At 40.5% G+C, this 12,071-nt stretch overlaps 1 protein-coding gene across 5 annotated transcripts in view; it reads left to right on the top strand.

The window, feature by feature from the left end:
• Nucleotides 1–12,071, top strand: part of GK5 (glycerol kinase 5 (putative)) — an 89,132-nt gene that overhangs the window by 74,980 nt on the left and 2,081 nt on the right. For all 5 annotated transcript variants that reach the window (XM_015559916.1, XM_015559913.1, XM_006757508.2 and 2 more), the window contains 5 exons: nt 5,629–5,704; nt 6,755–6,816; nt 6,900–6,973; nt 7,855–7,915; nt 9,198–9,324. In XM_015559916.1, coding sequence (XP_015415402.1) covers nt 5,629–5,704; nt 6,755–6,816; nt 6,900–6,973; nt 7,855–7,915; nt 9,198–9,324 — 400 coding nt within the window. The remainder of the gene's footprint in view (nt 1–5,628; nt 5,705–6,754; nt 6,817–6,899; nt 6,974–7,854; nt 7,916–9,197; nt 9,325–12,071) is intronic.

Below are 12,071 nucleotides of genomic sequence, written 5' to 3' on the forward strand. Positions count from 1 at the left end.
TCAGGGGGTTTGGGCGTGGCCCCCTGTCACACTGATCCCAGTGCTGGGAGGCCTCGTGGCTCCGCTGATCCCGGTGCTGGGAGGCATATTACCCTTTTACTATATAGGATAGAGGCCTGGGGCATGGGTGGGGGCCGGCCTTTTGTCCTCAAGGGTGTCCTGGATCAGGGTGGGGGTCCCCATTGGGGTGCCTGGCCAGCCTGGATGAGGGGATGATGGCTGTTTGCAGCTGGTCACACCCCATTCGGGGTGGGGGTCCCCACTGGGGTGTCTGGCCAGTCTGGGTGAGGGGCTGAGGACCGTTTTCAGGCTGGCGGGTGACTGAAGCTCCCAGCCTCTCCTTTTTTTTCTTTTTCTTATTCTGGGATTTATTTACCTCCTATACCTTCTATGGGAACTGAGAGCCAGCTTTAACTCTGAGGCTCGGCTCCAGCTTTGAGACCTCGGCTACTGAAAGCAGGTATCTGGGTTTGTTTGGGTTCTATAATTGTAACACTGTTGCAGTCCTGCTAGCTCCAGCTCTGATGGCTGAAAGCAGGTTTCTGGGGTTTATTTACCTTCTATAATTGCAACATTATTTCTTAGAGTGCAAGCTCACAGGCCGGCAGAGTCAGGTGGGGAACCTTGGCTTCCTCCATCACTGGAGGAAGCAAGACTCCTGTTCACTTCAGCTGCCTGGCTGTCGGCTGCCATCTGGCTGTCGGCAGTTAATTTGCATATCTCGCTGATTAGCCAATGGGGAGGGTAGCGAAGTTACGGTTAATTACCATGTTTCTGTATTATTAAATAGGATAGAGATTATGTCAAAAATAACCTAAAATTCTACCTTAAGATACTGAAAGAAGATGAACAAGTTAAATCTAAAGTACACATAAGAAAAGAAATATAAAGATTAAAATGAAACTTAATGAAATATAGAATAGAAAAACAGTTTAAAAAAATCAACCATACCAAAAGCTGATTTAAAAAGATTAGCTAGACTGACAAAGAAAAACTAGAGAAGACCCAAATAACTAATATTATGACAGGGAATATTAATTCCAACCTCACAGAAATAAAATCATAATTCTATATAGTAAAAGCATAATATGCAAATCGACCAAACAATCGATTGGTCGTTATGATGTGCATGGACCACCAGGGGTCAGATGCTCAACACAGAAGCTACCCCCTGGTGATCAGTGTGTTCCCACAGGGGGAGTGCTGCTCAGCCAGAAGCCTGGCTGGCAAGCACAGCACAGTGGCGGGAGCCTCTCCCATCTCCAAGGCAGCGCTAAGGAGCAGCGAGCCTGGCTGGCGAGCACAGTGGCGGTGACCTGAGCCTCTCATGCCTCTGCTTCAGGTGGGAGGTATGGAGTGAGGGGTCCCAGACTGCAAGAACCTCGGACTGCAAGAGGGCTGCCGACAGATAGAGCCTAACCCAGCAGTCAGACGTCTCCCAAGGGGTCCCAGACTGCAAGAGGGCACAGGCCGGGGTGAGGGATCTCCCAGCCCCAGTGCACAAATCTCATGCACTGGGCCTCTAGTTAGGCTATAATATGAACAAGTGTATCCCAACAAATTAACCTAAGTAAAATGGAAAGTTTCCTAGAAATACACTACTGAAACTCTATTAAGAAGATAGGCAATCTGAATGAATCGTTTGTCCACTATAAATTGGTAGATTTTAATTTTTAGAACATTTTTAGGTTTACAGAAACATGAGCAGAAAGTACATAGAGTTCCCATCTACAACTCCCCAGCATTTCTTCTATTATTAGCATCTTGTATTAATGTGGTACATTTGTTCCAACTGATGAACCAAGATTGACACATTATTATTAAGTATTATTAATGTAATGTATATCACATTACAGCATCACACACAGTAGTTTCACTACCATAAAAATCTTCTGTGCTTTACTTATTCATCTCTCTCCCCCCTCACTCCTGAACCCCTGGCAATCACTAATGTCTTTATATATAGTTTTGCCTTTTTTAGAATGTCATATTGTTGGAATCGTACAGTATATACCCTTTTCAGACTGACTTCTTTCTTTTTTTCTTTCTTTTTGTATTTTTTTTTATTGCTTTTTAAAGAGAGAGGCAGGGAGAGGGAGAACTGAAAGACAGAAATATCAATGAAAGAGAAACATCAATCGGTTGCCTTCTGCATGCCCCTTATTGGGAATTGAGCCTGCAACCTGAGCATGTGCCTTGACCCGGAATCGGAACAGCAACTTCTTGGTGCATGGGTCGACGCTCAACCGTTGAGCCACACTGAGCCACATTGGCTGGGCCTGGCTTCTTTCACTTAGCAATGTATATTAAAGATTTCTCTGTCTTTTTGTGGCTTGGTAACTCATTTTTTTTTTCCCACTGATTAGTATTTCATTGTCTGGATATGTCACAGTTTGTTTATCCAGTCACCTACTGAAGTACATCTGGTTGCTTCCCATTTTGGGCAGTTATGAACAAAGCTTCTATAAACATTTGTGTGCAGGTTTTTGTGTGAACATTAATTTTCAACTCATTTGGGTAAATATTTAGGTGCACAATTACTGGATCATATGGTAAACTGTGTAAGAAACTGCCAGATTATCTTCCAAAGTGACTACCATTTTGTATTCCTACTTACAAGTAAAGAGAGTTCCTGTTGTTCCACATTCTGACTAACATGGATGTCAGTGTTTTGGATTTTAGCCATTCTAATAAGTGTGAAGTAGTATCTCATTGTTTTAATTTTTTTAATCCTCACTCAAGGGTATACTTAGAGGAAGCGGAGGCTGAGGGAGGGGCAGAGAGGGAGGGGGGTGAGAGAGACAGAGACATCTATTGGTTGCCTCCCATATGGATATATAACCCGAAACCTACATATGTACCATGACCAGGAATTAAACCTGCAACCGTTTGGTATACAGGATGTTGCTCTAACTAACTGAGCCATACCAGCCAGCAACATTGGTTTAAATTTTAATACTCTAATAACCCTAATATGATATAGAAATATGAGTTTACTTTTATTTTCTTGGTATTGACAAGGACCTTTAGAATATATTGGGGTTTTTTTTGTTTTGTTTTTTTGTGGGTTATTTTATTTTATTTTATTGCGGTTACATTACTCAAAATGAACATAGAGGTTTCATGTGTAGATTACTAATTTACAAAATCTGTATATAGAACCCTGTGCCCACCACCCAAAGTCAAAGCTCCTGTCACCCTCATATTAGGATATATTGACTAGAAGAAATGACCACAAACATCCTTTTTTCATTCCTTATCTTGGAATAAAAGGTTTCAACATTTCACAAGTTAGTATAAATTTGTAGTAGATTTTCTTTAGATATTCTTTATCAAATTAAGGAAATTATCTACTTATTCTAGTTTGCTGAGACTTTATTTTGAGTGGGTGTTGAATTTATCAAACAAATTTTTTGTACCTATTTTCTAGGTATGGCAATCTACTTGGGGTTTTTAGGGTGTCTTGAATTCATTGCTTGATATTATTTGTTGATTTTGAAAATTGCTCAGCCATTATCTTCAAATGTAATTTCTGCTTCATTCTTCTTATCTTCTCTCCTTCTGAAAATCCAATTACACATATATTAGACCTCACTAAATTTTCTTTGTCTCCCACTTTGTTTTATATATTTTCCATTCTTTTTTCTCTATGTACTTTATTCTGGGTATTCCTTCTAATCTGTCTTCCAAATCTATTATTTTTCTCTTTATATGTTTCTAATGCATTATTAAAACACATCCATTAAGTTTTTAATTTTTTAGTTCTACATTGTTTTGTCACATAATTATCATGGTATTTTAAAGCCCATAACTATTAATTCCACTATCTGTAGCCTCCATGGGTTGCCTGTTTTTCCTTTCCTTTTTTTAATATATATATATATTTTCTCTTGTGTCCTCCTATGCCTGGTTACTTAATTGGTTTTTAAAAATTTTAAACCAATTTATTTAGGTATGATTGACTTACAAAAAGCATACATATGCATATATATTCAATGTATACAAGTTGATGTGATTGATGAGCCTAGTTACTTATTTGTAGGTATGTATATATACGTGAGCTTTACATTGTATTTGCAAAATTGTGTGTAGAAATTATGAGTGTATAACGTAATGCTATCTTGCTCTGGATATGATTTATGTTTGTTTTTGCCATTCTTTTAGGCTCCAGGATTATCTCAAACCAGTTTAATGATTGAGTTGATTCAAAACTGAGTTACAGTTCCTGTGAGAGCCTGTTCTTCTAGTTTGCCCTACTCCTAGGGTAGTGCCTTTTGGAATCTTAACCCAATGAAAGGAGGATTGACCTGTGTCCTTCTACTTTAGAAAGCCCTGATACCTACTGTGTCCTCCTAGCCTTATAAGGGCATATGACTTACCAGAGGGCCTGACTCAAATATTTTTTAAATGGACAAATGAGCTTACTATCAGCCAGGTATTATACTACTCACTGAAATACAGATTAAACTTTGTCTAATATGGAACCAATTTTAGAATTACAACTTCTGAATTTAACAAGAGTTTGAATGTAATAATATCATTTTAAGCACTCCATATTTAAGTGATATAACACTTGGATGGATGGAATCTTCAAAATACTTGTTACAAATAGCCTACAAATGGCCTCTTTTTCTGGACTTCATATGCATTTTCATTTTATTGATTCTTCTGTTAAAGTATAATTCATCTTAAATGTCTTCATTTGACATTCTTTTTATCTCATTTATTTAGCAAGCATTTCTTTAAACATCTGTTATATTCCAGAAACCCTCCTAGTTGTTGGGGTTTTAAATATGAATGTCCTTAAGGAGTTTGGAGTCGAGTAGGGAAGTAATGAGGCTGTGAAATAATGGCTGTATAGAAGCTATCTCGAGGGTGCTGGGTGAACAAAGCTAGGAAATGTTAATCTTGAGGGACAAGTAAGAGTTGGAGAGGTGACATATTACGATTTAGGGAATTATTTTCCAGTATGTTAATAATATCCTAACAAGCATTTCAGTTTCTCTGCTAGCTCATTGATACTTTTGTTTCCTTTGGCATGCTTTACGATAAGGATTGGCAAATATATTTTGTAAATTGCCAGATAGTAAAATTTGAGGTTTTTAAAGCCACAAGTTTCTGTCACAAGTACTCTGCCATTTTAGTGCCAGAGCAACAATATAATTCATAAACAAGTAAGCATGGTATGTTCCACTAAAGCTTTAATATGCACATTGGAATTGGAATTTCATACACTACTTTTCATGTGTTACAAAATAGTCTTCTTTTCCTTTTTAACCAATCAATTTAAAAACCATTCTTAACTTGCTGTACAGAAAAGGCAAGGGGCTGGATTTGACCTGTGGGTCATTCTGTGCATCTCCTGTTTAAGGCTATTTATAGTTAGAGATATTTATATGTCCAACTTAAAAAATGTATATACTTTCATCACTAAAGTAACACATACTTGGTTTAAAACCAAAGGGTTCCATACCCTATAGTAATTGCTTAGAACCATTAGAAATTGTTTCTCTCTGTATATTAATTTTTATCATAAGTGGGATTTCATTATACTTATTGTTTGGCACTTAATTGTGCACTTAATAATTTGGCTTTTTAAAATTGATTTTGTGCTGTTGTGATGTTAAGGTGCAAAAGGCAATTGAAGAAGAAAATTGCTGCTTTGGGACTATTGATACCTGGTTGTTACATAAGCTCACAAAAGGTAAAGATGATCTGGTAACTCTATCTCAAGTAACTGAAATTTGACTAATAGAAATGACTTATCTAAAAATAGTAGAAGTTAACTATTTTTTCCTTTCCTATAGCCCAGGCATGTTGCCTTTTGGTTCCCTACTAACTACATGTTATAGTAAAGCTAGATTAATTTCAGATTTGTTGGAAGAGGATGGTGTTTTAAAATTATGGTTAATCCTCAAATATATGACTGAGGAACAGTCTTAATTTTAAGACTGCTAAAATTTTAGTTTAGTACCAAATCTCCCATTTTGCAACTGGGTATAACTATAGGCGATCATATTACATCTCTGCACCTCCTTCCTCATCTTTAAACTGGGAGTTATAACATGACAGTGTCTGTGAAAGTACGTTTGTAAATTATGAAAGTTCATAAAGATTAAGTGGGAAATTGCTTTGGAGACTTTTCACTGGAAATACATATTTTGGAATGAACTTTTAGGCCAAATAAATGGTCTAGATCAGTGGTTGGCAAACCGTGGCTTGCGAGCCACATGCGGCTCTTTGGCCCCTTGAGTGTGGCTCTTCCACAAAATACCAGGTGTGGGCGCGCAGGTACAGTGTGATTGAAACTTCGTCCCCCATGCACAGAAGTCGGTTTTCGGCTTGGGCGAATCTGTTTTGAAGAAGTGGCTTTATAAGAAGTGGGGGGTGTCAGTCGGTTGGGTGATGGGAGACGCAGCGTGGGGAAGGTACATTGTTTTGAGGTACGTTCGCTGACCCCTTCCAACTCTCCCATCCACACTCGTCTATCTGAAACAAGTATACAAGACAAGTGTGGATGGGAGAGTTGGAAGGGGTCGACCTCAGCGAACGTACCTCAATCAGATATGAAGTTTCAGTCGCACTGTATGTGCGCGTCTGCACATGGTATTTTGTGGAAGAGCCACACTCAAGGGGCCAAAGAGCCGCATGTGGCTCGCGAGCTGAGGGTTGCCGACCACTGGTCTAGATTACAAACTAGAGATAAGTGTTTACACTACTTGATAATAAAAGATTATTTCCAATGTAAATTTAGGTTCTGAATTTGCCACGGATTTTTCAAATGCCAGTACCACTGGACTTTTTGACCCATATGAGGTAAAGGGTTTTCTCCCTCCTTCTTGAATCATCACTTTTTGTGTAATTTAATTTGGATTCTGATGATATATTTTTATGTTCAGATGTGTTGGAGCAGCTTCATTACTTCTCTGCTTTCAATACCACTCTCTCTCCTGCCTCCCGTGAGGGATACAAGGTAATAATGAACATTGGACTTAGAAACCAGCAAAATAGTCCTTGAATTAATTTTGCCTTAGTGAGGAAAAAGCATTTGATTTAAAACTAAAAAGTATTTGGTTTACATGTTTGGGGTACTTTATGAACATATGTTATACTAGAGGCCTGGTGCACGGATTTGTGCACTGGTGGGATCCCTTGGCCTACTCTGCAGGGGTCAGCCCGAAACTGGCTTTCCGACATCCCCTGAGGGGTCCTGGATTGAGAGAGGGCGCAGGCCAGGCCGAGGGACCCCACCGGTGCACGATCAGGGCTGGGGAGGGAACACAGGAGGGCTCCAGGGCATGTTCGGCCTGTCTCACCCAGTCAGGATCGGCTGGACACCAGCAGCAAGCTAACCTACTGGTCGGAGCATCTGCCCCCTGGTGGTCAGTGCGCATCATAGCAACTGGTCCAATGGTAGGACACTTAGCATATTAGGTTTTTATTATATATGTCTAGAGGCCTGGTACACGTGGGTGGGGGAGTCCCTCAGCCCGGCCTGTACCCTCTTGCAATCCGGGACCCCTCAGAGGATGTCCGACTGCCGGTTTAGGCCAGATCCTAATCCTGGGGATCGGGCCTAAACCGGCAGTTGGACATACCTCTCGCAATCTGGGACCACTTGCCCCTAACTGCTCACCTGCCTGCCTGCCTGCCTGCTTGCCCGTAACTGCTCGCCTGCCTGCCTGCTCAGTGAGCATCATAGTGACCAGTCATTCCAGTCATTCCACCAGAATGATCACTTAGGCTTTTATATATATAGATAACTTTTTGGCCTATGCTAAAAAACCATTTCCTAAATTTTAAAATTAGCATTTCTAGAGTTATAACTTACTTATAAATCAATTTTATTTGAAGCTTCAATTTTGGATCAGTGGATGAAGAGATATTTGGTGTGCCTATACCAATAATGGCCTTGGTAAGTTGAAAATTTGAGGTTTTCTCCTTGTATAGTATAAAGTAAATGAATATATATGAATAGTTGGGATTAGATATGAGATAAAAAAAAGATCCTTGCAATTAAAATTAAAGCATTTTTTTTATTTTCTTTATACCTTGTATATAATCAAAAGTATTTTCTCTATTCTGGAAAGAGGACTGCTAAACACTTCACAGCCATTTCTGACTTCTCTATATATTATTTTTTAGGAAACTGTTACATTTTTAAAAAATATTATATTCTGAGTAATATTGGTTTATATTTGATATTCTGAGATATAACAACAATAATAGGACCAATGCTTAGTTTATATTCAAGACAGTGTAACCATAAACAATGATATGGCACTTAAAGAAGTTGTATTTACATTTTATAAGTCTTTAGCCAGCATCTGCCAGTAGAGAAACTCATGGAAGAATGAAACATTAGCTGTTACTGGTGTTTGAAGGTTCTTTCTTGATTCTACTTTCTCTCTGGATGAGTGATTCATAACTTGGAGAATCCCAAAGATTTACCCCCTGATTGAGAGGCTGTGTATATCTTGCCTTTGATTTCCTGTAATGGCTTAACCAGGAAGTATAGACCAGGTCCCTAGATGGACAGTCACCACAGTAGGTAGAGGAAACGAGGGAAGGGGAATTTAATACCCAAGTTATAAATTCCTTTCATTTAGAGCGGATCAGTCTTATTCAATCTCGGGATAGGCTCAGATTTAGATTTAGGTATGGCTGGGAAAACTTAAGATTAGTAAGAAAGTGTTCATCAGATTAATTTTGCTGTATATGTAGCCACATTTAACTATATTAACAGAATGCTATACTTTTTCTTTTATCAAAAATGTATCATTGGAAGAAGTATGGTATTGAGTTACACCTGTCACTTTTACTAAAAGAAATATGTGAGGTCAATTATTTTGACTGAGTGAAACTGCTTATAAGATATAAACAAAATATCTTGGGGAGGGTTTCTTGCACAATTTTTATTCTGACTTTTATTTCTAAGGTTATTCCTATGATACTTAAAACCCATGAAGTAGGTTGCTGAGTAAAAGTTGCTAAGGCCTATTAGTTCTCTGCCCAAAGTTAATCCTACAGATTCTTAACCTATAGTTATTGCTCCGTGTTCTCTCCAAACTTTTTTTTTCAAGGAAAAGGAAAAAAAAGAAGATGCTGAACCATGAGAATACATTTAGTGAGCCAGTGGGATGCAGTGAAATGAGCCACAGCTAGGGTTCTAAGGTCTCTGTTTGAATTTTTGGCAGGTGGCCGACCAGCAGGCAGCCATGTTTGGAGAGTGCTGCTTCCAGATGGGAGATGTGAAGCTGACCATGGGGACTGGGACATTTCTGGACATCAATACTGGAAGTAACCCTCAACAGAATGTTGGAGGTAAATAGTTAGAATTTATCCTATTGATAAATAAAATACCACTTTTTGAAAATTTAACTTTTATGATAGTATTTACTCATTTTATATTAAGGATATTATCTAACATATTTTAAATTATTATTCTTAGAGACAGTCAATACCCATTTTCCTTTATCTTTAAACTAGGGGCCCGGTGCACGAAATTCGTGCACTGGGTGGTGGGGGGGAGTGTCCCTCAGCCCAGCCTGCCCCCTCTCACATACTGGGAGCCCTCAGGTGTTGACCCCCATCACCCTCCAATCGCAGGATCGGCCCCTTGCCCAGGCCTGACGCCTCTGACCCAGGCAGGGTATCAGGCGTGGGCTCCGCTTTAGGCCCAGGGTATCAGGCGTGGGCTCTGCTTTAGGCCCAGGCAGGGGACCCCCAACCCCCCTCCGATTGCTGGCTCCGCCCCCCGCCCAGGCCTGATACCTCGGCCAGAGGAGTTGATCCGCATCACCATCCGATTGCCGATCACCGGATCGGCCCCTTGCCCAGGCCTGACGCCTCTGACCCAGGCAGGGTATCAGGCGTGGGCTCCGCTTTAGGCCCAGGCAAGGGCCCCCTAGCTCCCGGGACTGCCAACTTCGACCCGGCCCAGCTCCCATCTCTGGCTCCACCCCTACTTCCTGCTATCACTGGCCAGGGTGGCAAAGGCGCCTGATTCTCTGATCATGGCTGGGGCCGCCTTTGCCCTGCCCCCCGACTCTTAGCTCCCCCCTGGGTTTCTGATCACTGTCAGTGGCAGGGGGCTTCATCCTGCTTTCCCTTTCGCCTCCCTGCATTGTGCCTACATATGCAAATTAACCGCCATCTTTGTTGGCAGTTAACTGCCATTCTTAGTTGGCAGTTAATTTGCATATCGCCCTGATTAGCCAATGAAAAGGGTAGCGGTCGTACGCCAATTACCATATTTCTTTTTTATTAGTGTAGATTAAAAGCATGAAAAATGAGAGCGATGTTATAGAAAAATTAAGACGGATTAGGGTATTTTGGTTAGCTTTCTAAAAGTTTACTTATAATAGTGTTTAATACATCTTTCTAAACCTCTAAAGTATTGTTTATGTGTGAGAAATAATTTTAATTTTGTGAATTTTTTTGAGGTAGTTGTTCTCAACTAGTGATCCTTGCATATGAATGGCAATTACTAAGAATTTTTTCTCCCTAATGGGAAAAATCTTGGGATGTATAAATTAAGAAATTTCAGTTGTGTAACTATACCCAGAATGGCTGGGGGCGCTTAGTCTGACCTCTAGTGCCCTAACATGGTTACTAAAAGGTGGATTTGAAAATCTTTTTCCTACCTTCCATCCCCACTAAATCTGTTCCTTTTCCCCTACCTGGGGAAATAGAAGCTACAAAATGTTTATCATTGCATGAGGTTGTTTTACCTTAGGAGCGTTATTTAGAAACCACAGATAAATGCAATAGATAAGACAGTTCTCAGCTAACCAATCCTATATAATAAAAGCCTAATATGCTAAGTGTTCAATCGTCCATTCAACCAATCAAAGCATAATATGCTAATGATATGCTAAGGCCGTTCAACTGCTCACAATGTTGTGCACTGACCACCAGGGGGCAGACGCTCCAACTGGTAGGTTAGCTTGTTGCTGGGGTCTGGCCAAGCAGGACTGAGCGAGATGGGCCGGACATGCTCTGGAGCCCTCCCACAGTCTCTCCTTGGCTGACCAATCTCCTGCGTCCCTCCCTGGCCCCAGTCATGCACTGGTGGGGTCCCTCAGCCTGGCCTGCACCCTTTCACAGTCTGGGACCCCTTGGGGGATGTCGGAGACCTGGTTTTGGCCTGATCCCACAGGCCAGGCCAAGGGACCCCACTGGTGCATGAATTCAAGCACTGGGCCTCTAGTTTCATAATAACCTTTTATTTCTCAATTCAAATATTATTTCTGTGTTTCCAGAGACATTGATGTACAAAGCTAATAAAAGCTAATATTTATAATGTGCTAGGCATTGTGCTAAGTTCTCTTTATGTATTAACTCAGTTTATGCTCACAAGAGCTCTCTGAGGTAGACCATTTAAGTTGAGGAAACTGATGCTAAGAGGTTAGAAACTTTTTAAAAAATATATTTTAATTCATTTCAGAGAGTAAGGGAGAGGGAGAGAGAGAGAAACATCAATGATGAGAGAGAATCGCTGATCGGCTGCCTCCTGCACACCCCCACAGAGGATTGAGTCTGCAACCCAGGCATGTGCCCTTGACTGGAATCGAACCTGCTACTCATCGGTCTGCAGGCTGACACTCTATCCACTGACCCAAACCGGCCAGGGCAGTTAGAACCTTTTAAGACCATAGCTAGTAAAGGAGAAAAGACTGGGAATTGACCCCAGCCATTCTGACTTCAGAACCACTTTGTTAGTTTATTAGTTAATCAAAATTTTGTTTTTGTTTTTGTTTTTTAAAAATCTTTATTGTCCAGGTTATTACAGATGTTCCTCTTCCCCCTCCCATAACTCCCTTCCATCCGGTTCCCACCCCAGGCCTTTGCCACCCCACTCTCCGTGTCCATAGGTACTGCATACATGCATATAAAATCTCTGTCCAATCTCTAACCGCATGCCCCCACACCTCCTTCCATCCGAAAAATGTCAGTCTGCTCCATTTCCATATCCCTGATTCTGTTACATTCACCGGTTCATTCTGTTCATCAGATATTTTAGTCATTTGATTTTTAGATTAAAAAAAATGTTGATAGATATGTATTTG

The sequence above is a fragment of the Myotis davidii genome, unplaced genomic scaffold (genome assembly GCF_000327345.1).
Source record: "Myotis davidii unplaced genomic scaffold, ASM32734v1 scaffold495, whole genome shotgun sequence".
NCBI classification, from domain to species: Eukaryota; Metazoa; Chordata; class Mammalia; order Chiroptera; family Vespertilionidae; genus Myotis; species Myotis davidii.